Source organism: Eumetopias jubatus, unplaced genomic scaffold, assembly GCF_037043125.1.
Source record: "Eumetopias jubatus isolate StellerSeaLion01/CBP00866 unplaced genomic scaffold, mEumJub1_p1.0 scaffold_13, whole genome shotgun sequence".
Taxonomy (NCBI): domain Eukaryota; kingdom Metazoa; phylum Chordata; class Mammalia; order Carnivora; family Otariidae; genus Eumetopias; species Eumetopias jubatus.
Window position 1 is genome coordinate 54,409,555 of NW_028274819.1, and position 25,350 is coordinate 54,434,904.

Below are 25,350 nucleotides of genomic sequence, written 5' to 3' on the forward strand. Positions count from 1 at the left end.
GGCTGTGGGATCCTTTATTGGGGCTGCGTCCAGACAGGCCGCCGCGCCAGCCTGGGCCCGAGCCCAGCGTCCCTAAGAGGCACAGGGGGTGGGGGAGGGGAGAAAGCGCGGGAGGATCCACCACCCCTGGCCCCACTCCATCTTGTCTTGGTCCTTGCGGTGGTGCCGCGCTCAGGTGAGCGAGGTGTCATCGTCGCTGCCCTCGCCGCCTGCGCCACCCAGGCGCTCCTCCCGGCTCTCTGTCACCGCGCTCTCATCGATGTTCTCCAGCGAGTCCGCGTGCTGCACGGAGAGCTCCGACAGCGCCAGGCTCGGCAAGGGGCTCTGCTCTGGGTGGAGCCACGGCTTGAAGTGCGGCTGATGCTTCTGCTTCCATTCAGGGTACTTGACGCACGCCTTGTACATCTTCTTCATGGCCTGCGGGGCCGCCGCACAGCCGAGTCAGGGGTGGACGCGGACGGGGACTGAGTCTTCGCCACATCCCGGCCTGCGCCCTCCAGCGGCTCAGTCCCTGGCTCCCGGGATCCTGACTCTGGCCCATTTCTTGACTCCGCCCCTCAGCCCTGACTCCGCCCCCTGACTCCCAGTCTCCATCCCTGACCCACCCCCTCATCCGAACCCTCTCCCCCAGCTTCCATACCCCAAAGTCCCAAGGCCACTCACCTTGGGAGCCAGGAACTGAGAAGATTTATTCACTACCCACTTGGGTAAGGAGCCTATGAGAGCAGGGAAGGGTAATGAGGAGAGAAGGAAAGCAGCCGCCTTAGGGACCCAGCCCCCACCAAACATATATACCAGCCCGCTCCTTCCAGCCTGGGGCTTGCAAAGAGACTACCCTCTTCTCCCCGCGGGGGGGGTGGGTAGGCTGTGAGGCAAGTCCTATAAGACTACATCAACCTCACTTTCTCTTTCCACCTTAGCCCAAGGTCTCCAGGCTCAATTCTGTTGTATCCCCCCAAACCCACCCCCTACACCCCTCCTGTCCCTCTGCTGAGCCCCAGAGGACTGCATGGAAGAAAACCACAGGGTCCTAGGTGACCACAGGCTACAAGTAGGTTGAAATCATGACCTACCCAGCTCCCGCCTGCCATCTCCCCTCCACTGACATCGCCCTTCTCATACCCAACTTGTGAATGGCCTTGATGCTCAGCCCCTCAGCTACCCATCCTTCCATGCTCCCTGCCCCAGGGAGCTGCTACATAGGTCTCTTGGCTGAGTACCCCACCCTGGCCTGACCTGGAATCCACAGCCCAGCTGCCCACCTTTTCTCATTCCCAAGTGTCTACTCTGCCTCCCAACAGTCAGTGAGGTGCTAGAGGGCCCTGGGCCTGGGTCACTGGACCCTCGGTGGGGCCTGGGCATATCCAGGCAAAGATGTCCAGGGCTCACCCCCCCTCTAGACAGTCACCCATTCACGCACTCACTCCACATCCACTCCGTGATACCTACTCTGGGACAGCCCCAGGGACCCAAAGAGCAGTTCACTGTCTGGGGCCCAACAGGGGCCAAGGGCTCTGCTAGAGGGGAATGAGCCCGCCACCAGGGAGCCGGTGGTGACTCTGGGTATTGGTGACTTTGGGTATCACAGACAAAGGAGGTGACATCTGAAGCAGCCCTAGGGGCATGAGTGAGGGAAGAGAGGTGTTTCGAGGCTGAGGGAAAGTGCTGCCTAGACAGGGAGGTGGGACCATGTAAGGTATGAGGAGGCACTGGGAAAGCTGGGGAGGGGGTTTAGACTTTACTCTGAATGCAACAGCCAGAGAAGAATTTTAATCAGAAGAGAGTCATGAGGAAAGGCGTGTTTTGGAAAAGTCCCTTGGTAGCTGTAAGGACAGACAAGGTGCTTGAGTATGGAGAGAAAGGACAGATTCAGGAGCTATTTAGGAGGTAGAATCAATAAGAATGGGTGGCCAGATTTGGGAACTGAGCAGAGGGCACCCCAGTCGACCCCCAGGTTCTTGGCATGGGTGACTGGGGGTTGGAGGCTTAGGAGAAGGCACAATCTAGAAGGGGAGATAGTTCGGCACTGGACACAGTGAGTCTCAGGTCCTGGAAAGACGTCTTGAGGGACAAGTCCAGGAGGCCAATGGCCACAGGGATCTGGATCCCAGCAGAGATGCACGTCAGCTGGCCACAGAAGCCTTGGGAATAGCTGAGCCCTCCCAAGGGAAAGAGGACTGAGACCTGGAAAACTCAGGCCTCCAGGATGGGCAGAGGATAGGAGCCAGCAAGACAGATGGAGTGAGAGTAGCCAGTGAGCGGGAAGCAAGTCAGAGCCTGGGGGTGTGGAGTCCAGGAAAAGAGCTCCAAGCTTTATCATGGAGCAGCGTCTACCACCTTGGCCTTTGCTTTTCAAACCGTTATAAAGTCTCAAACCTTGGTTCAAATGATATTTTGGATGGAGATGCCCCAAAATACAAAACAGCTCCTAATGGAGGCCCTTTTTGATCCCTAATCAAAATTAGGGATCAAAAAGCAGATCCCTGGCCTACTGATCTGGTCGCATCCCCTGTGGTATAGGAAAGGATCCCATGATGGGCTGCCAGGGCCAAGCCCTCACCTTTGGGGTCCACCTGGGCCAGGTAGGTGATGACGCAGCTCTTGGGCCCCGTGCTCTGGATGAGGTAGCCCGTCTGGATGGACACAGCTCGGACCAAGTCTTTCCGAGGCGGGTATTTCTGGGGATGGAAGGCAAAGGGAGGTGAGACTCAGGGTTGGGACAAAAGAAGTGTCTTTGTGAGTACACACACACACACACACACAGAATTAGTTAGTTCAAACCCCCTGGCATCCACTCCAGGCCAGGCCTGATGCAGGGGTGAGGAGAAAGGGAAGACTCAGGCTAGGTCACCCTGTTCTCCTCAGAAAAGCCCCCAGTCTGGGGCCAGAGGTCATGAGCACATACATGGGCACTCCCACACACATACACTCATCTTTGCCCAGGCCAGCTGTACCTGCCTGTCCTGCCTGCCATGGAGAGCAAGGCAGCTCAGCCTCAGGAAGGGTCAGAGAAGCCTGCCTCTCACCCCTCGCACCCCCTTTCCCAGCCAGCCCATCGCACTCGCCCACAGTGATGGCCCGCATCACCCTCTTCCCATCTGCCTGAGAGCTCAGCAGGGAGACAAGAGCCATTATTCTCACTACACAGGAAGGAAACTGAGGGCCAGAGAGCTTCATGCCCGGGCTGAAGTCACATGAAAGTCATGATGGCAGCCAGAGGCCTCTTCCTGGGCCAGGCCCGCAGGCCCAGCTGTACCTGGCACCTTCCCCTGCCCACCCAGCAGGGGAGGCAGGGAGACTCACGGGATGTTTGACTGAGTAGTTCATAATGATGTAATCAGTGCCCATGGGGAGCCAGGAGCGGAGGGTGATGACATCACGGTTCTTCAGGGGCTTTGGACACCTCCCTGTGGAGTGCAAGGGACAGTTCAGCCAGGCCACTGGCCTGACTACCTGCAAGGGAGGGCACAGCTGAGGCCCAGGACACAGAGATGCCTAGTTCACTGCCAATTCTCCCTGATCCAAACGGGTACCCCTCCACCTCCCAGCCCACAGTCACAGGGCTGAGACTAGGAAAGGGACAGAGCAGAACCCTCCCCACCTCTCATCTCGGGCCATTCCTGCTCACCACCTCACACGGCCCTTCCCTTGCTGGCCTGGCTGTTTGTCCATGTGAACGTGAGTATGTGGGAGAACCATAATATTGTGTGTGTGTATTGAAAAATGTGGGACTGTGAGCATGCGGCACGTGGCTGTGGGCTGCGTACGTGACTGTGTACACGGGTGTGGAGTGTGTACGTGAACACGGGAGTGCCTGTGTGTGTGAGTGTGCACGTGTGTGTGCCCAAGTGTCTGGGAACGGGCGGGCTGTCAGGGAGGGCAGCCCTGCATCTAAGCACGCAGGTGTCTGAGCAGCCTGGCTGTGGGAGTGACCGCAGGGTGGGCAGGTGGCAGAAAGAGGCCATGGGCTGGAGGCCTGGCTGGCATCAGTGTGCTTGCGCCTGCTCACAAGAGTAATAGCCCACGTCGGCGTTGACTGTCAAGCGGGCAATGTCGAAAGTCTCAATGACGTTGCTGTCCCACTTCTTTCGATACTCAATGTCGTGTAGCACGTCATAGAGTGTCTCAGCTGGCACATCGCGGCACTCCATCCGGCACTGCAGACAGACACAGGGGTGGTCGGGCTCGCACAAGGCTCCAAGCCCTGGCCAGGAGACCCCAAGGGGGACAGGCAAGAAGGGGAGGTGGGGGAGAACAGAGGGGGAGAACAGAGAAAACAGCAACCTCTGAAGCCAGCGTGGGCTTACCTCTTGCCACGAGCCCTGTCCAGCCCTCCCAGCAGCCACCTGTGCCAGGAGACAGAGAGCCCTGTATCCAGAGACCATCTCCCCCTGCTCAGTCTCCCCCAGACCTCCCCTTCCGTCCCAGTCTCCTTCTCCAGGAAGCCTTCTTGAATGACCAGGCCAGACCTTCTGGACTCCCATACACGAAAATCTATCTGCGCCTTCCCAGACCCCTGAACTTCATGGATGGAGGTACACAGAACCTGGAAGGGGTACATGTTAGAAGAAGTGAAAGCATAAATAAACAAACAAATGCCTAAATGGATGATTTCTTTCATCCATGATAGTCACTCATCACCTACTGTACCATCTGTGCTTTTTTTTTTAATCCAACAAACGTCTTTGGATTTTTTTAAAAGATTTTATTTATTTATTTGACAGAGAGATCATGCGCACAAGCAGGGGGAGTGGCAGGCAGAGGGCGAAGCAGTCTCCTCGCTGAGCAGAGAGCCCAACATGGGACTCGATCCCAGGACCCCGAGATCATGACCTGAGCCAAAGGCAGATGCTTAACCAACTGAGCCACCCAGGCGTCTCTGGATTGTTTTTTTAAAGATTTTATTTATTTGTTTGAGAGAAAGCAAGTATGGGGTGGCAGGGAGGAGAAGAAGGAGAGGGAGAGGGACAGACTTTGCACTGAGCACAGAGCCAGACACGGGGTGCAGCTCAATCCCAGGACCCTGAGATCCCGACCTGAGCTGAAACCAAGAGTCGGATGCTTAACTGACTGAGCCACCCAGGTGCCCCAAACATCTTTGGATTTCTTACGATTTTTAGCCTTGTCCTCAAAGAGCTTTCCATCTATGGGAGAAAAGAGCCAAGGATACTTTTTTTATTTAACCATCAAAACAACTCTGTCAGACAAGAAATCCAAGGAGGAACTTGAGGCCGAGAGAGGTTAAGTAACTTGCCCGAGGTTGCCCAGCTGGTAAGCAGCAGAGCTGGGATTTAACCCAGATCATATGTCTGTAAAAACAGAACTATGTTTTGTTAAGTTTGCACTCAGCAAGATGAAACTTAATTCACGTCCTTGTTCTGTGGTTTTTTTTTTCACCCCGAAGCCCAAAACCCCACGATCAAGTTCCCCTCAGCAACTGGATGAGTTTGCTTGTATAGTTTAAAAAGATCTCCCAGAACTGGGCATTCAGACGGTGCCAAGGGAGCCACCCATGTTACTAAAAAAGGAGATCTATGCAACCATATGAGGGGGAGTCACATTGCCTTTCCTCTAATCTTGTGTTAGGCCTTGGCACCACTAATGGTGAGGAAAGGCCACAGGAAGGGCACATCACCACCTACTGGGTATTCTAGGCACCAGTGAACTCATCAAGCCCTGGAGATACTTCACTTTACAGAAAATACAAAGGACAGAGAACAAGCTAAATTTCACAAGAATACAACCAAAGGCAGACGGTGAGGCATTCTCCATGGCTACTGGTCCAGTCTCTTCTACAGATCAATGTCCTAAGGGAGGTCCTGGGCTAGACTGGCAGGACACAAGAACCAGATAGAAGGTGTGGTCCTGGATTGAACCCCAGCATGGACTAAACAGCTATATAGGCTATCTTTGAGATGACTGGAGAAATGTATCACCGGAGTAATAGACATGCTGAAATTTGCTGAAACAAAGTGGTGGACTGCTGCCTGAAGAAAAGCAGGTTACAAAATGGAACGCACAGCATAAGCTCACTGGGGGAAAATATATGCACAGAAAAGCCTCGGGAAGAACAATCACTAAAGTGGCAGCAACAGCGGCAATCTCTGGATGATGAGAATATGATGGTTTTCTTTTTGCTGTATTTCTAGTTTTCTAAAATGTATAGTACTGCTTCTACAGTAATGAAGATTTAAGTAGAAAGGCCCCCAGAGATACTGAGAGGTGCACTCACCAGATGCCAGGTACTACCCTTTTTTTTGTTTTGTTTTCGCTTCTCCCCTCCGTGCCCTTCTTCCTCCAGCCACCAGCAGAGGAGAGAGTTTTCCTTTTTTTTCCTCCAGGTACTATCCTAAGTGTTTTATACATATTACCACATTTTGTTCTCACAGAAAGGCCCCGAGGTATTAGCCCCATTTTAGAATTAAGGAAACCAAAGTTCGCTTTCCAGCCTGCCAGAATGGCTCCCGCAAAGATGGGTGGTGAGAACATGAAGGGCCGTTCTGCCATCAACGACGTAGTGACCAGAGAACACACCATCAACATTCACAAGAGCATCCATGGAGTGGGTTTCAAGAAGCGTGCCCCTCAGGCACCCAAAGAGATCCAGAAATTTGCCATGAAGGAACTCCAGATGTGCACATTGATACCAGGCTCAACAAAGCTGTCTGGGCCAAGGGAATAAGGAATGTTCCACTGTATCCGTGTGCAGTTGTCCAGAAACATAACAAGGATGAAGTTTCACCAAACAAGCTCCATACCTTGGTTACCCACGTACCTGTCACCACTTTCAAAAGTCTACAGACAGCTAATGTGGATGAGAACTAACTGTTGATTGTCAAAGAAAGGTCTAAAATACAAAAGGAAAGAAGAAAGAAAGGAAGGAAGGAAGGAAGGAAGGAAGGAAGGAAGGAAGGAAGGAAGGAAGGAAGGAAGGAAGAAAGAAAGAAAGAAAGAAAGAAAGAAAGAAAGAAAGAAAGAAAGAAAGAGAAAGAAAGAAAGAAAGAAAGAGAAAGAAAGAAAGAAAGAAAGAAAGAAAGAAAAAGAAAGAAAGAAAGAAAGAAAGAAAGAAAGAAAGAAAGAAAGAAAGAAAGAAAGAAAGAAAGAAAGAAAAAGAAAAGAAAGAAAGAGGGAGGGAGGAAGAAGGAAGGAAGGAAGGAAGGAAAGAAGGTAGGAAGGAAAGAGAGAGAGAGAGAAAGAGAGAGAGAAAGAAAGTAAGTTAGTTAGTTCAAGGATAGACTCCAGCCTGCAAGGATTCACTGTGTGACCCTGAAATGTTACCCTCCCTGTGCTTTTCTGCTCGATGAAGGGGTATGACTCTAGATCCAATCATTTAACTAAGAGCCCCCAATTCCAGCCCTGTGCAGAGCACAGAAGAATCAGAGTTGACTCAGGCCTGTGCTCGAGAGGCTTCCAGTTGAGGGAGGAGACCACCTTGACAATGGAGAGGTACCCCAAACTGCCCGGTGAGGGCACAAAGGAGGAGGTCAGCTCTGCAAGGTGGAGGGAGGCATCGGGCTGCACAGAGAAGCTGTCTGGTAGGCAGGTGACTGCCAAGGGCGCTGGAAGAAAAACAGCCAGGGAACAGGTACAGAGGCAGACAAGAGTGAGGCGTGTAGGCAAGCTGAGTTCCGTCTGCCCCAGTCCCCCTGGTGTGGTGTAGGCTAACACTCAAAAGATCCTGGTTCCAGGTCTTCTTGGAGAAACACGTGATTCTAGGGCTGGGTCAGATAAGATGAACCGGGAGGCTCTTGAGCCAGCAAGTAAGGACGTACTTACAGAATGACAGGGACCTTGTGCAGCAGACACAGGATCCAGCATGAAGGCCTCCCACGGGTTTAGGGAGCGACTTGTCAGGGTTTGCCCAAGGCTTTGCCAGTTTTTTTTTTTTCTTAAGATTTTATTTATTCATTTGACAGAGAGAGACACAGCGAGAGAGGGAACACAAGCAGGGGGAGTGGGAGAGGGAGAAGCAGGCTTCCCGCGAAGCAGGGAGCCCGATGCGGGGCTTGATCCCAGGACCCTGGGATCCTCACCTGAGCCAAAGGCAGACGCTCAATGACTGAGCCACCCAAGCACCCCCTTTGCCAGTTTTAGCATCGAAAATCCCACATCCTGGGAAACCCCTCAGTCCCAGACAAACTAGGTTGGCCACCTACCACAGGCTAAAGCTGGGACAACCCGTGTATTAAAATAATGATAACAACAGATTATATTCCCTGGAATAAAATAGGAAACCAAAGTACAGACAGGCATGAATAGATAAATTAATGTTTGATGAGGAATAGGGTATTTACATAGCTTCAAAGTAACTTCCCATCAAATACTTATTAATTACAAAGGGAAAAATGAGTAACTTCATTGTAGAGAAGCATGGCAGACACCTCCTGAATCAAGTGATCACAGCGAACGTCATTAGGGACGAGACAAGTTACCACTAGGTGTCACCTGTTAGGACACAGGGAAGAGAATATCGGCAGCACTTATGTGACCTTTCTGCCAAAGACGCATAACCGAAATCAAATCATTAGGAAAATCAGACAAACCCCAAATAAGGGACTTTTACAAAAGTCCCCCCTGGGGAGTATCAGGGTCACGAAGGGCAAGGAAGGGTTCCTGACTGCGGGTGGGGCACTCAGCATCAAACTGTGCAACTGAAGGAGACTAAGGATGCATGAGTGAACCAACGGGTGAGTGGGTGAGTGAGTGAGCAAAGTAATGGGAGGGGTGTGGGACGGAGAGAAAGGTGTTGGAGAAGGTGCCGAGAAGAGATCAGACCGGCAGCAGCATGAGCATGGGGACAACCTCTACCGAGCAGTCACGTGGAGGTCTGGATGCTGCAGCAGACATTCAACGCACACTCGCGCTTCACCCCAAATTATGAGCTGGCATCACTCCCGCGCTGCAAAGTAGGAGACCGACACCCAGGAGCTGCAGCAACCTGCCAGAATTGCACAGCAGAGGAAGCCGCCGAGCAGGGATTCGAGACCCACTTTTCCTGTACCCTTAGCCATCAAGGAGCACTCCAGGGTGGTCTCTGAGGAAACAGAACTTCTCTAACTAAAGCCAAGTTTGGAAGCTGATGTGACTTTGCAGAGGTGTTCTCTGGGCCCATGAGTGTGTGGAGGGGGCAGTGACAACAGGACTCTGCTCTTAGATTAGAATCCTACCTGGGACTGCCTCTTCCCCCTGGCCAGGCTCAGCGTCCCCAGAGCCCAGGTGCGCTCACGGCTGGGGGTGGGTGCACACTGAGAGGGGACCCACGCTGCCCAGACACTGCCCATTTTCCCTCAGCCCAGGGCTGCAGTGGTTTCAGGCCTGGCGGGGGCGGGGGCACTGCGGGTGGAAAAGCAGGCAGGCTGGGGGGCTGGTCTGGAGAAGACAGTGGAGAGGGACCGTGGGTGTCCTCAGCCCGCCTGGCTCCTGGAGGCAGCGCAGCTGTGCCAAGAGGGGTAAATTACATCCAGCCCCATCCCTGCCCACAGCGGCGGCCACCACATGTGCGGTGTAATTCTAAGAGGCTTCAGGAGGGATGGTGGGGGTAGGGGTGAGTCACTGGAGAGCACCTGGGCGGGGGGTGGAGGGGGGTGCTAAGGCCTGTGACAGGAGCCCACAGCCATTGGGCCCTGGGCAAGTCAGTCACTTGGGCTGGCCGTCTGGGAGCGCCCCCCTGCAAACCTGAACCGAAGGGGGGCTGCTCCTGGCTGCTCAGTGAAGGGCCTGGTTACAGCAGGGAAGCTGATGTGCAGCCGAGCCAACTGAGGCCCAGAGGGAGCAGGTGACACCGGAGAAACCACAGACTGTGTCCCCCGCACTCCCTTCTCTCCAGCCCCAGGAGGTAGAAAGCAGAGTGCTCAGAACCCTTGGGACCTGCACCCCCTCAGTCCCATAGAGCCACGGTCAGAAGGAACTGGGCAAGTGAGGAAGGCCTTCGGGGAAGACTCTTGCAGGTTTTGAGTCTGGCACTCCCAGCTTCCAATTCCAGTTCCTCCCCTTGGGCACAGACTTCCAAGTCTGTTTCTGCGCATGAAAAGTGAGGGTAATAATAGTACCTATCTCATGGAGATGTTGTGATCAAATTAAATGAGATAATGCACGTGATATGCCTGGCACATAGTAAATACTCAAAAAACAGTAGCAGCTCTGACTTCAGCAGGCTTCCGTAAGCAGCCATTTACCCTTTTACGGGACAGGACCAGGTCCCATTTGCAATGTGCCACCTCATATGTGTGCCCTGGGCTCTCCTCTTGCCTCACCCTGGCCCTGCCCATCTGCCCATCCAGCCATTCACCACTTTCTGGAGTCCGCTGTGTGCCAGGCCTGCAACTGGGCAGTAGGGCCTCAGAAGTGAACCAGGAGCCTCAATGAATGGGTGGCATGGAGGGACAAGGACACAAAATTCCAGGAGAGAATGAGTCGGGGTGGGGAAGAGGGGCGTGGTGACTATGGGAGCAGAGAGCAGCGAAGCCTAAAAGGAAAGAGAGGAGAAGTGCCACGAGGGGAGAGAGGGTGCTTCAACAGAGGGACCACTGGGTGCCAAGCTGTGTCTCACTCTGCCCCTCCCTTCTCTCCCACCCCTTGCCCTGTGCATCTCTGGAGGCCTTCCCAGGGCTCCGCTTTAGAGAAGGAAGAATCTCCACGGGAGGGAGGGAAGTGGTAGGGAAAAGGGCTGCAGTATTTCCCAAGACCCAGGAAGATAGCTGACCCCAGACAGGGGAAAAGAAGTCAGGTCACCTCCACGGAGCTGCCATGTGGCCATGAGGGCTGAAGGCCAGGGCCGTAACATGCAAACTGACAGACAGGTGGACCCAAGTTTGGCCCTCATGCTGAGACTTCACACGGCAGGTCTCCAGTATCCTTGCCTGTGGGATATCTGGGGCACACGGATTATCCCAAAGGTATAGCTAGGGACCCAGGAGATGATCTCTTCCTCCACCACTCTTCAGTTACCACTGGGAAAGGTGAGGCCCAGAGAAGGTAAGGGGTTCGTGTGGGCTCTGTAACATCCCACAGGCTGTCCTGACTGGTCACCATGCTGCGTTTTAGCAGACAGTGTAAGAGGAGTAACTGTTAATGTAAATCATCTTTTCCCAACACAACCATATTCAGGGAAGTGCTCCTGACTGTGGGTGGGGCACTCAGTATCAAATCAGTCATAGCCCTGAACCACAGCCACAACCTCAGTAACCATTACCATGCATTAATGGCTCAAAATCACTACCTAATTCATCATCACAAAGGAGACCTCTGTGGAGCACCTGGGCCATGGACCCCACAGGGGCTGACATTTAGGTCCAACTGCTTCTGCCAGTTGTCAGGGGCCCCAAGCTGCATGCAACTTCTATAAACACTGTCTCTGATCCTGCCAACTCCCCAATGGGTATCATCATTCCCATCTTACAGATGCGGAAACTGAGGCCCAGAGAGTTACAAGGATGGACCAAGGCCTCAAGGCTAACAGTGGTGAAGCAGAGAACCAGCACCTGGTTGTGCCTGATCCCAAAGGGGCAAGACTTTCTGCTGCCGTCATCAAGGGGCAGGACTGGCCCAGCCCAAACACCACGTGGGCAACTGGAGACTGTCTTAGTTAACTGATGGCTATTATGCAGAGCTCACTGGATTCAGACGGCATGCTGACCAGGAAGGCAAAGCTCATACATTCTTCCTCAGAACAAGTTCCAGACTCCATCCTCAGACCTCACTGGGCTCAAAGACAGAGCCTCTTCCAAATCTTAGTCCTGGAGCCCTGCATCTGGAAGACCCCCTGAGAAGGTTTTGGCCATCGTGCTGCCTCGCCAGACCCAGCCAGGCCCAACCAGGCCCCACGGCTCACGGTTTACTCAGCAGATCCTTCCTGGCCATGGCTTGGGCAAAGGACTTCAGCTCTTAGTCCCTGTATCTTCCGTCTGTCAAACAGGGAGAATCTGCCCCTCAGAGTGGAGCTGTGAGGATTAAATGAGTCTTGTACATAAAGGCCGGGCCTCAGCTGCCCTTACTCCAGCCCCAAGCCCCGGCAGCTTCCCCAGACTTCTCAGGCCCTGCCGACGCAAGCACCTTCTTGCTAATCCCCAAAGGGCAGGATATACAGGGCCAGGGAACAAAGTTAAAAAACCAAAAATGCCCCAGATCCCTCCACAGGGTGGATGGATAGAGAGTGGGGTGGGTGGCCCTCTTCCACTAGGACCCCCACACAAATGCGCCAGCCCCCCCGCCATGGCCCCCACGGCCCCCACGGCCAGGCACTGCTGACTCCATGTCAGCCCCGGTGCTGAGAGATGCAGACTGGCCTGGGGCATACGGCATGAGAGAGGCTCAGCTTCAGCAGTCCCTCTACCTTCTCTGCTCTGGGTCCCCTCCCAGGGCCCCCCACTGTCTCTCCCAAGGGCCCCAAGAGGCCAGCATTGAGCCAAGCAGATGGAGCGCCTGCTCTTGCCTCTGGGTTTCTGGGGCTCCCAGAATGGAGACTTCTAAGACCTTCCTCCAAAGCCCCCCAAATCTCAAGAATAGCTCAAGGGCACTGACACAAGGGGTCAGAGAAAGTGGGGAGAGGGGTGCGGGAGGAAAGAGGTCTGATCAGTCCTGCTTTCCCCGGACTTTCCTTCCCTGGCTCCTTCCCTATTTTGTTTCTGAACCTCAGCCTGGCTGGAACCTCCCAGTCCTTAAATCCTTCAGGTTGGCCTGGGGGCCTCTTTCTTGTCTCCTCCACCCCCAGGCCTCCCTCGGTCAACACACGCTGCAATGCACTGATTGGCCCACGGTGCTATGGCCCCCTTGTTCATCGTGGCATCCCTGTATCTGGCACGGATTAGTGAAGAACTGTTTCTGAATGGAAGGGTGGACAGATGAGCCAACAACGAGGTTGTGCCTGTGTAGGCTTCCTCTGACTTTCAGAGGGCAGGAGCCATGGCCGGTGGTCCTTAGTGCTTCTGTGGAATCAGAAGGAAGAGTCATCGCGAAAACCTCCTGGACTTGTAAAAATCTCTATGGCACTTGAGGCTGATGACTCCTGCCATCACCCTTTCCTGAAATGCAGTGTAGGGGTAGAGGGGGTCAGAGACAGGCTTCAGGGAAGATTCTGGGACTTGCTGAAAGATCTTTAATAGTTCTGATAGTTAAAGTAAATTTAAATTGTGCTGAGGCGCCAACTTACATTTAGTAAATTTGCAAAAATATAGAAAATACCCACTGCTTGTGAGGATATGGTAAAACTGTTATACAGTTAATGACAGCAAAAACTGATTCCATTATTCCAAAAAACAATTTGGCAAATATTTTTAAAATCATAAAAATGTCTTTCAGGGGCACCTGGGTGGCTCAGTGGGTTAAGTGTCAGCCTTCAGTTCAGGTCATGATCCCAGGGAGCCTGCTTCTCCCTCTCCCTCTGCCTGCCACTCCCCCTGCTTGTGCTCTCTCCCTCTCTCTCTGTCAAATAAATAAAATCTTTAAGAAAAGAAAAAAATGTCTTTCAATTCAGTTCCTGGAACCCCAGGACCAGAAATTTATACTCAGGAAAAAACACACCAAAAAGCTGTTACAACATTCATGACTATATAATTGCATTTATAATTAGCAAAATATATTGATAACGACCTGGAACACCACCCACAGCTGGGCCCGGATGGGTTAAGACACATCACCTGGATGACAACTGTCCAGCTACTGAGAACTTGGGCTCCACAGGGCAAGGCTGGCTCTGAACCCTCAGAACGTAGAATAGGACAGGCAGGGAGCAGCTGCCAGAAATGTTCGTGAAGTAATAATTCTGTAGCAATATTAGAAACTTTTATAGATGCAATGTTAAATGAACAAAAGAGAACACAAATTTGTGCCAAGGCCTAAACTATGTATAACTTATCTATACCTTTGAATGAGAGTTGGGAGGAACCAAGGAAAAGTTTTACTCAGGAATGGAGGCTTCGGGTGATTTTTCATTTTTGGATTCTGTTATCAACACAGTTTATACAAGGCATAGAAACTATACTTTTTTCCTCCTGAGTTGAGAGTGTTGTCCAGAATCCAGAGGTCCTCGTTCCCTGGACCTGGAAGTCTGGGCTGAGCTGAGCTGGGGCCTGAGGCTGCCCATGCTGATGCCCAGTCAGCTTGGAAATGCTCCACATCACCTGACCATGCTGGGAGTGGGACCAGAGGGCACCCGGGGCCCCTGCGCCCTCAGGCTGAAAGGCAATGACCTCTGCTGGGGCGGGAGGTGCAGGGGAAGAGGGAAGCCAGGATAAGCTACAAGGCGGAGCAGCTAAGTGGCGTCCTACAGGATAAAAGGAAGAACAGATGGCGCTCAGAAGAAAAGGAGGGGGAAGGGCTCCTGGCAGAGGTGCTGGTGTGAGTCTGGGGCCTGGAAAAGGCCCGGACTGGCTGGAGGAAGGAGAGGGCTTGAGCAGTTCCACCAGGTAACCTGAGTGAACAAGAAAGGAGGTGGGAGAAAATGAAGCCGTCTGACTCTTCATTCATCCACTCAGCAAATGTTAATGACGTGCCAGGCTCTGTGCTAAGAGCTTTACAAATTCATTTAATTCCCTCCTCCCAATTACCTGGGAGGAGGGAAGATTATGCCCATTTGTAAATGGTGGCTCAAAAAAGTAAAGTGAGGGAACCAACCAGGAACCCAGTATGAGCCACAGTCCACCCAAGGCTGTTCCCCAAGAACCGGGCTCTGCTCCGTGGAGGAGCCAAGGCATCTCAGGTGAGCAAGCACCTGGCCAGGTGAGGACTGTCCCTGGGGCTGCGTCTGTGGGGCTGGCTGTGTCTGGAGTGAGGGGAGCTGGAAGGACACAGAGAGCGCGTGGGGCGCGGGCCCAGTGCAGAGGCTCCTTCCCCCACCTTCTAGCTCAGTATTCCCACCTGCACAATGACCAGCCCAGCCCTGTGGCCCTCTCTTCTGAAGGGAAAGCGATCTGGCACCAATACCTACAAATCATCTTCTCCCCCAAAGTGGGGTCCCCTTGAGACTGTGGAGAGTGGATGTGCTACCATGCCTGCCCTGGACAAGGCTCCTGAGTCAGCTCCAGCGGCCCACGCCAGGCCCTCGGCTACTCTCCATCCAGGGCTGAGTGACTCACAGCCGCTCTGCCTCCTTCTCCACCCCCCCCACCCCCGTCTCCAGCAGCCTCCCTGACCCCCAGCACACCCCTCGGGCTCCAGGCCAGCAGGCCCCAGCTCTGCAGCAATGAGGAGCATCCTGCTCTGACATCTCAGAAGTTGCCCTCCAGGGCTGGAGCTCCTGCCCCTCCACTCCAGCCTGGGGGGGGGCGGGGGAGCCAGAAAGAGAAGGGAGAGCTGAGAGAGGCAGAGGGTGGGTGGGCCTGGAGAAGAGGGAGGGCTAGGGGGTGACTAGAGAGACAAGACAAGGGCCAGGGCTGACACAAAGACATCAAGACCAAGACAAATTGGATAAACACCTCCCAGGGTTTCAGAGACTGCCAATGGTCTGATGCCCCCAAAGCACTCTCCCTAGAAAGCTCCAGACTTCGTCTTCAACAGCCTCCTGGGCATCACCCCCAGGCTCACACTCACCATGTCCAGTGCTGCCATATCATCTGCCCCAGTGCCCACTGCCCTCCACTCTCCTCCAGCGCCTGGACCCCAGGCAAGGTTCTGGACTCGTCCCTCACTCCCATCCCTGGGATTCTGCTCAGCCACCACCTTCCAACACCTCCTATTCACCAACCCTAGGCAGGCCTCCCCATCCTTGCTCGGACCACTGCAGCCACATCCCTGTCTCTGGTCTCCTGGCTCCCAGCCAGTGCTTCCCCTGCCCTAGGGAACTTTTTAAAACCCAGAGCTGATGGTTGGCACTGCCCAGCTTGAAAGTCCCTGCTGTCTCTCTCTCTGCCTTCGGGCCCAGATCCCAACTCCAAAATGTCCTCCTCTCTGGCTCCGCCTCCACTCCTTCTCACTCTCAGTCTGTACTCCTGCCTCTGGGAGCCCTTGGCACTGAGGGATTTGCAGAGAACTGCTCAGCTTGCAGCCTGGCTCCTGCCGGGCTCCCAAAGCCCCACCCAGACAGCCCCCCCCCCCCCACCGTGCTGTCGGCCTTGGGGTCTCTCCGCCGGAGTTGTCCTGGAGGGCTGTCCCAGTCTTCACTGGTCTCCCCACCAGGCCTCAGGAGCAGGGCCCGGGTCTCATCCATCTTCAGGTCTCCAGCACCCACACACTGGCTGAGGTGGGGCAGAGTGGGTGGGAGGCATGAGAAGTAGTTTGTTGACTGAATAAATAACTGGGACAGAAAAAAAAACATGGAAGAAAAGGGACAAGTAGAGACATAAAGGAAGAAGCAGTAACCCTCAGACACAGGGATAGAGAACGCACCCCAAGAGGAGACTCTGAGACTCAGAGGTAGGCCCAGAGGCCAGGCCTGGAGGCTGGATGGAGGTAGGGAAGGGAAAGCCATGGTAGAGCCGGCGTGGAGCTCAGGGCTGGAGCCGCCAGGAGACAGCTGAGGAGACATAATTGGATCAGAGACAACTCTGCAGCAGTGAGGGGGCGTGACTCTCTCACACACACACACAGTAACGCCAGACACCCAGACGCGCAGTCCCACACTCAGAGGCACATACACACAACCTCAGACACATGCAGGCGGAAACACACACACCCCCCCCAATATGATTTACTGACCCTCGTTGGCACATACACACAACCTGAGACACATGCAGGCGGACACACACACACACACACACACACACACACACACACACACACACACCCCAATATGATTTACTGACCCTCGTTGGGTTTCTGCCCCAGAGCTGTCACTGGGGCACCTGCGAGGAGGCTCACATCGCACACACAGCTGCCCCCAATCCAGCTCCACACACTGAAGACACACACAGAGAAGGCTAGACCAGCCCTGTCACATCACGCTGCCCTCATAACACACAACCACCATCTGGCATCTTATTTAATTATAGGTTTGCTTCTGTTTTCTCTAGTCTCTTCCTCAGGATGTAAGCCCATAACAGCAGGGTCTGATCTGTCTGATTTGCCACTAAATTCCTGGATATAACACAATATGTGGCATATAGTACGTGCTCAATAAAAATGTGTTGAATGAATGAATGTTGGAGACACACCAGGAAACTCCATCCCCTCTGGTTGACAGGCCTCTGCCTTAAGACTTATCACTTCCAGGGCACCTGGGTGGCTCAGTTGGTTAAGTGTCCGCCTTCAGCTCAAGTCATGATCTCAGGGTCCTGGGATCTAGCCCCGTGGTGGGCTCTCTGCTCAGCGGGGAGCCTGCTTCTCCCTCTCCCTCTCTTGTTTCCCCTGCTTGTGCTCTCTCACTCTCTCTGTGAAATAAATGAAATCTTAAAAAAAAAAAAAAAAAGACCTGTCACTTCTTTGGTCCAGAATCAGGTCCCAAGCAATCTGGAAGGACCGAAGACAGAGAGGGGGGGCATCCAGAAGATGGTAGAGGGGATCTCAGGGAACCAGGGGCAGATGCAGGTTGTGGCATGAAACCCAAAGGACGAGATTAAATGGCCCAGGCCCACAGGACCACATGACTCTAGAGATAACAGATGTAGGAAGTCTTCACCGAGGCCAGGCTGAGAGGCAGGGAGACAAATGTTAGACTAAAGCCCCAGAGAACAGCTCCAGCTGCTCTGGGCCACCTGCCCCAGGCTCTCTCAAGACCGGTGAGAGGAGCCTGGATTTGGCGTGGGACCCTCCAGTAAGTCCGGGGCCTGCCACTTGCTTTCACTGTCTGTGCTTCTGAAGGTCCAGGTGCCCCAGCCCAAGCATACCAGAGGGGATAAAGTGAGGCACCAAAAGGAACAGGGGCACCTCCAGCCTAACACCTGGTCTGAACAGCTGTCCTCCCACCTGCTGATGGTGCAGGCTCATCTGCCCAGTCAGGGGCAAAGGTAAAGCATCGGGGCTGGAATAAGGTTTCCATCCTATCATGGTGGCAATCTGGTTGCCAGGCCTGTGGCCATTGGACCCTCAGGAACAGGCTGGAGTGGCCCAACCAAGGTCCCAGTTCACTGAAGACTGCCAGGCTTCTGGAGTCATGGGGCCCACAGCCCTGGCTCTAGGTGGCCCCGCCAGGCATGGAGATGCAGGGGGAAGAAAGAAAACCCATCTGTCTCCAGGACTCCCTCCTTTCTCTCATCTCCTGAAACTTTAAAGACTCTCGGCTGGAAACTGAGCTGGGGCTTGTTAAAGTTTAAAAGCCAGCGCCTGGGGAGCTGGGCGTGGACATACAGAGCCAGCCTGCGGACCGAGGGATCTTCTGGCCCCAGGGGGACACTGACTAGAGGCACCCACTTTCGCCCCACTCACATTCACAAGGTTCCTCACATCTCCAAGGCAGGCATCAAGGGGGCTGCACATCCGCACCATCTTACACCCCAGCGTGCACAACACAGTTTGCACATTGCAAAAGGTTATGTTAAAACCACCATGTCCCGTCCATTATCGCTCCTAAATCTCTCTGGTTGCATTCCCCACAGCCCCAGCTTTAGCATGGGCCTCAGCACCTCTGTCCAGACAAATACAGAATCCTCCTCCTCCCACCTGCCTTATTGAAAACCCTCCCCGGCACCCCAGGACCTCCAGGACCCAGATCCTAGGGCCTCGGTCCAGCTCCCTAATCACCTCCAAGCCCCTGAGTCCCAAGCTCCCTACTAAGCCACCTGCCAGGCTCCTAATGCACTGCTCTATTTCCCGCCTCCCAGCCCTGCGCAACGGCTCCTTGGTATGGAATGCTCCCAGTGCTATCAAACGCCTACATCTCATTCTCCACCCCATTCCAAAGGTATCACCTGAGCATTCCAGGAAGCCTTCCCTGGCCCCCAAGGCTGGTTCAGGGGCCCCCTCTGGGTCTCCATAGCTCGTGTGACAAGTGTCCCTCCACGCACGAGGGAGCTCCTTGAGAGCAGCACGTGGGCTTGATTCCCCTCTCTGTCCCTAACCTCCAGCACAGGGCCAGGCAGGAGGCTATCAGTGAATGCTCACTGAATGAGCGAATGAATGGATGAAATGTCCAAAGACAGGCAGGGTGGCCCTACTATCCACATTTGAGAAATGAGGAAGCTAAAGCCGAGGTGGTGGCAGCAACCTGCTCAAGGCCCTGTGGCCAGGACTCTGGACCATGTGCTCTCTAACCTACAGCCCCAGCCTAGCCCAGGCACCTCCTCCAGAAAGACTTCCCTAAAGTTTCCAGCCCCCTGTGACCTTTCCCTTCTCTGAGCTCCGCCACCTGATGGTCCTGAGAGCACCTCATGCTCTCTGGGAGCCTGTTTGCTGAAGTAAACAGGCTCTAGCTCTGGAACTACTTCCCCCAGTTGCCCCCACGCCAAGTCAGAGCTAGAGCCAGCTGGGACAGGTCCTCAGGGCCCAATCCTGGATTCAAGTGCCCCATCTAGAGAGCTCTCTGATGGCACAGAGTGGCCTCATTCCACCTTCCTTACTCTGTGTCCACCAGTATAGACACCTCTACCATGGTCTAAGGCCCAAACGGCCTCTACAAATCACCTGCCCAGCAGCTTCCTGTAGAGATGGGGAAACTGAGCCCCAGATGGGCAGAGTCCCAGCCTGAACCTGAATCCAGAGTCTAAGGCCTTAAAAACCAGATTAACTCACACTCTTGCCACCACAGATAAGACTGACTCGGCAAGGTGAAATGACCTCCAAGGTCACACCAAGGACTGGGCTCTTGCTCAGCTGGGTCCCCTCCAGGAGGCTCTCCCACAACAACACTGCACAGGGAGATGCAGGCAGGAGAGAGGGGTATGTTGGGATGCATGGGGTCCTAAACACAAAAGGGCCCACAGGTGTTTATAAGCAAGCCCAAGGGAGCAGAGAGATTTCAGCTTTGGAGACCCAAGGACCTGAATTCTGATCCTGCCTCAGCCACCTCTAGCTGTTTGGCCTTGCACAAGTGAATTCCTGCTCTAAGCCTCAGTTTCCACATCTGTTCAATGGTGTTAATAAGACCCACACAAGACAGCTGTGAAGACTCAGTGGAAAGCCGTAGAGAAAACATCTGCCCCTGCCCCCACATTCCGCACGACCCTCTTGAGTCTGTTAAGAGTGTTAAGACTGTTAAGAGTGAGAAGGGCTCTTGGGGATCTGTAAAATAATCCCACATTTCACAGGGGAGCCAATGAGGCACTTAGAGGGAACAGACTCGAAGGCTTGAAACCTGGGGTGGGGGTGGGGATGACTTGTGATGTGAGAACAGGGGGACAGAGAGATAGGAAGGGAGGGGCTGTGGAGCTTTCTCCAAAGCAGAAGGAGAGGAGCCATAGGAAAGGAAGTCAGAGAAGACAGGTCCCCACTGCCCAGCTTCCTGTAGCAAGAGGAACCACAGGTTCTCGGCCACACTCCCCCAAGAGACCTCCCACCCCTGCTCCAGCCACCAAGCCCCTCAAGGCCCCTGCTCACTGGGCCCACTCCTGCCTCTGTGAACATCTGCCTCATGTAATAGGCAGGGGTCACCTGGCATTGTCATTCCTCTCTTCACCAGGGTCTGGAAACTTCTGAGGACAGGGCCAGGTCTCCTCTGCCTCTCATATGGCTAGCCAAGCACAAGGCTAGGCAGGCTGCAGCATCGGAGAGCCTGAGTACATGAGCATCAAAGGCAGGTCTCGGCAGGCCACATCACCTCCTGCTCTCCATCCCCTCATTCCTCCTTTCTCTCCCACAGGCCCCAGCACAAGTGTTGAGTTCAGAGGCTCTTAGAGCCGGGAAGACTCCGTGGCAGATGGAGAAACAAGCCAGAGAAGGGCAGGGACGTGCCTATGGTCATATACAGAAAAGGATACCAGCCAGGTATCCTCCAGCCAGGACTGGACCAAAGCTGGCCCTGCTTAAATGACTGGCAGACCCCCTAGTTTTGCATTTCTCATACACTCAGACACTGGCCTGGGCATCGAGAGACCTAGGTTTGGGTTCCAATCTGCCTTCTGCCTTGGACCCAGGATGCGTGTTCAGCATCTGCCTCTGGGACAAGGCCTGACTTCTCAGGAGGTGGTGTCTGCCTCCTCTCCAGGGCCCAGGGCACAGTGCAGACCTGAGGCCAGGCCAGGCTGGAGGCCAGGAGGGAGGAAAAACGTAGAGGTGGCCTCCATCAGCCCCTTTGCTTTGCCTTGGCTCCGAATGCTGGGCCCAGAGCTACAGTGGCTTTCAGGGACCTCTGGACACAGGGACAAGGAGAAGATAAGTCTAGGGGAAGAGACATGAGGAGGAAATCAAGCAGGTAGACAGATAGGCAGAACCCCATCCCCACCCTCACCCCGGGATCACGAGAACAAGGCCTGTCCAGGGGGCAGGCCCATGACACATGGGGTAAGGGGGCAAAAGCTCAACAAACAACTGTCGTTGAGTCCCAGCCCCCTGGAGTGACGCAATCAGCCCTGGGGACTCTGGCTTCAGACCTGCTGCGTGACCTTGGCAAGCCACTTCCCCTTTCGGGGCCTCAGCTCTTTCATTTATCAGACAGGAATGGGGTTATGAGAACACTGCCATACTTCAAAGAGTTATTGATGGGGTCAAATGCTATAATGTTGACTAAAAAGTGAGCCCAAGCAGAGACGGGCAGGTGCTCTGGAGCCAGGCTGGCCTGGGTCCTACTTCTGCCTCAGCTGCTCTGTGATCTGAAGCAAGTGACTCTTGGCCTCAGTTTCTTTGTAGCATGGAGACAAGCCTACAACTGCCCAGGACTGGCCAGAGGGTAAATTCGAAGGTGGAGAGAGACACAGCTCCTGCTTGGCTTGGGGCAGGGGCTCCTGTCAGAAATGGGATTCACTGCATGGAACCTGGGAATCCTGGAGTCTTGAGGATGGGGAGCTCAGAGACCCCTGCCCACCTCTCAGAGCTCCACTGGGCTATGCTGAGGGGATCAGGAGTGGGGGGCTGGGGTACCCATAGCCAAGGCCCCAGCCTCCATCCTAGGCCCCAGCTCTGTTCACCTCCTGTCCCCAACTCTACCTCCATGGTGGGGAACAGAACAGAGAGCGCTAGGAGGCTGGAAATCCGGGTTCCAAGCGTGGCTCTTCTAAGACTTGGCTCTGTGACCCTGGGCTGGCCCCTGTCCTTCTCTGGGCTTCAGTGTCCTCACTTGCGCCCCAGTGAGGAGGGAGTATGAAACAGGGATGGCAAAGGGCCTTTTGGCACCTCCAAACTCTGCTCAGTCGGAGAGAGGAGGAGGATCCAGGTCCTGCCTAGAGACTACGACACCCAATTTTTCCAAGTCCCCTCCTCTCCCAAAGAAGGGCACCCGACAAGTCTGATCTGACCACAAGGGGTCTCTTGTGGCAGTCTGGCCCCAAAACCCACCAGCTCCAGTCCTGGACTGGGCTGGGTTTAGTCATTAACCAAGCCAGATGGAGGAGGCAACTCCTCCTTATTGACACAGAGGGTGGGAGTATACTGGACTTAGTTCAGACCTTCTGCTTCTGGGGAGCCTTAAGCCCTTCCCAGGTCACAGTCTAGAAAACAGCCTTGTTCTTGCAACAACCTTGCTCACCTTTCATTCAGTTTGTTCCTTCCTTCTCTTCATCCTTCATTCAACCAACATCCCTGCTCTATCTGTGTTGGATGCTAGGGACACAGAGAGGGATGGGATCTATCCCTACCCTCAGAAAGCACCAAGCTGGGACGTACCAGCCGCCCTCTGCTTTCCTGCTCCTCAGCCTCAGACACAGATCAGGCCCCCAGGAACCTCCTAGCCAGGGCCCTCAGGCCTGGGCAGAGTCCCAGATGGAGAGACACACATGGAAACCCGGAGAGAAAGAGATAGTCAGATAGCTGGGATCCAGACAGAGTCACGGTTTGGGGGGAAGGGGGGAAGGCAGGAAGGGTGAGCTAGAAGGCCACATGGGACAGATGGACAAAGCTATAAATGATGAAGATACAGGGAGGTAGAAAGGCACGGGAGAGAGAAGGTCAGATATCTCCAACCCTGGAATGAAGTCAAGATGCCGCAGCTAAGTCTGAGAGCAGGTCCGGGGCAGAAGTGCCCTCTGAGTCCAGTGCCCTTCCCCTCCCCCCCAACAGGAATATACTCCTCCACGCTGAGGAGGAGGGCAGCAGAAAGAGGAGAGCAAGAGAAAGGCAAGGGAGGTGAAGGGCACAACCTACTGCCAAGAGCCCACTGAAGGGAGACTTGCCCCCCTCGGAATGTGGCATTCACAGCAATGCCTGATGTGTTGGGGGGCAGCTACTGAGGCTTCTAGGCCAGAATCTTCACCAGCCTCTGCCCCGTCTGGTCCCACAGGGGAGGTGGGCTCATGGAGTCCCAAACCTCAAGCCTGTCCTGTATGAGGAAAATCACAGGGCTGTGAGGAATGGGGTTGTAGGCTCTGAGGGAGCTGATGTACCCGCATCTGCCCTGCATCTGCTGGCTTCCCTTGGTCCCCTCCTCCGCAAGCCTGGCCCTGTGTAAAGCAGGGACATCCAAGCGATCTGCCAACCATGATCCTAAGTCCCTGCAGGAGACTCTGGGAGCACCTAGGGAAGGAAGAGGGAAGTGCAGGGCATCCGGCAGGAAGGAATCAGGTCCCTGGCACCCAGGGCTGCAGAGAGTGAAAACAGAACCAGGAATTAGGGAGAGAAGGGCTCAGTCTCCCCACCTGGGATAACTCAAGTCAGGGACCTGGTGAAGACTTGTGGGGGCAGAGTGGTCCCAGAAGGAGACCACTCCCCTAGACAGGCCTGGCAGCAGCCCACCTCCCCAGGAACAGGCAAAGGCATGAAGAAGCCTGGGCTCTGGCTGAGAGGAGCCAGAGTGAGTCACACCCCCTCTCCGGGCCTCAGTTGGCCCAACTGTGTGATGAGCGCTTGCCCAGCAAACTGTGCCTCCTCCTGGTTGCTGGCAGGAGACTCCTTCTGAGGCCAGGTGCACAACCAGGTGTCTGTGGCCCTGCCTGCCTCCCTCCCCGTCCCAGGCAGCAAGGGTGCGGTGGAGGCTGCACGTGGGGCAGGGCAACCCTACCTTGATCTTGTGCAGGGTCCGATCCATCTCCACAGCGTGCACCCACACAGACACGCCGGCCTTGCTGTAGGTCAGATTCCAGCCCTCCTCGGCCTCACACTCTGACCGGAAGCTGCGGAAGTCCTGGTCGTCTGGCACCTGGACACTATCGCGGCCCAGGACTGGCCGAGGCCCTTGGGGCTCTGTTGAGGCAGCGGACTTCTCCATGGGGAGGCCCGGGGCCCTGGTCCTAGTCCGGCTCTCCTGGGTCCTCCGCGGAGGCTCAAACAACGTCGACGCGGCTGCAGATGCTGACGCCACCTTCCTGGGACCTGCAGGACCGGTTTGAGGACGGGAGTGAGCGCGCTGGGGGCGCGGGTGGGGCTGTCCGGGGTCCTGGGCGGATGGAGAGTTCCAGACCGGCAGGGACTGGCCCCCTAGTGAGCGCGGACCAGCACCGGGCAGTCACGGGGCCACCCCCAGGAGAGACCCCCGACCTCCCTGGGGCCGGAGTAGGGGCTGCGGATCGGGTGCGAGGGCGGGGGGGTTGTTCCGCGAGAGCTCTTCGGGACCCAGGGGAGGCCAGGACCCGCGGTGACGGCGGGGCTCCGCGCAGTGCCGGCCGGACCGGCTTAACTAACTCGGCAGCGGCGCCGGCGCGGGCGGCGCGCGGGGCGGGTGGTGGGGGCGGGGTGGGGCGCCCGCCCAGCCGGACGCTCACCTGTGCCGGCTGCTCCGCCGGGGCCCGCCGGGGCCCGCCGGGGCCGGGGGTGCGAGCGCCTCCGCCGCCGCCGCTGCCACCGCTGCCCGGGCGACCGGGGCCGCGCGGGGGCTCCGGGGGGAGGAGCAATGGGTCCCACCGCCCGGCCCCGCCCCGTGCTCCCCCCCCCGCGCCCCGCGCGCCCCCTCCCTTCCTCCCTCCCTCCCTCCGGGCTAGGCTCGGGGGCTCGGGGGCTCCGCTCCCCGGGGCTTGGTATTTTCCAGGCTGCGGAGCTACAGCTGACGGAGCTCGGAGCCCCGCCCCGCAGGGTCCTAGCGCCCGCCCTGAGAGGGGACGTGGCCTGGGGAGGACTAGTCCTCAACCCGGGGTTGGGGACGGGGCGGGAAGGGGCCAAGTTAGAGTGGATTCTGGGAGGAGGGGCCCTGAGGTGCTTGAAGAGGGATTCTGGAAGTTAATTAGGAGCCCCTTCTCTCCATCCCCCTCCCATACGCACAGTTATACACCCCCGCAACAACCTACTTACACACAGGCACGCTGTCCCCAGACATCCCAGAGACACCCCCACACGACACTCCAGAGACCCAAACATGGGCACACACCCCCGCCACAATCAAAAGCAACTCAGAGATGCCGAAGCTTGCGTCCCCCACCAACCATGAAGCACACCAAGCCTACACACTTCTAACCCATTTCCCAGGGA

The 25,350-nt window shown here is 55.3% G+C and overlaps 1 protein-coding gene across 1 annotated transcript; it reads right to left on the bottom strand.

Moving 5' to 3' along the window:
- Positions 1-24,774, bottom strand: STARD10 (StAR related lipid transfer domain containing 10). The gene is made up of 7 exons (XM_028116026.2): positions 24,651-24,774; positions 23,951-24,261; positions 4,010-4,157; positions 3,304-3,407; positions 2,561-2,678; positions 664-716; positions 1-417 (listed from the first exon to the last, which is right to left on the bottom strand). Exons 2-7 carry the CDS (start codon positions 24,155-24,157, stop codon positions 172-174), a joined length of 876 nt encoding a protein of 291 aa, XP_027971827.1. The 5' UTR covers positions 24,158-24,261; positions 24,651-24,774; the 3' UTR covers positions 1-171.
- Positions 24,775-25,350: the final 576 nt, after the last annotated feature.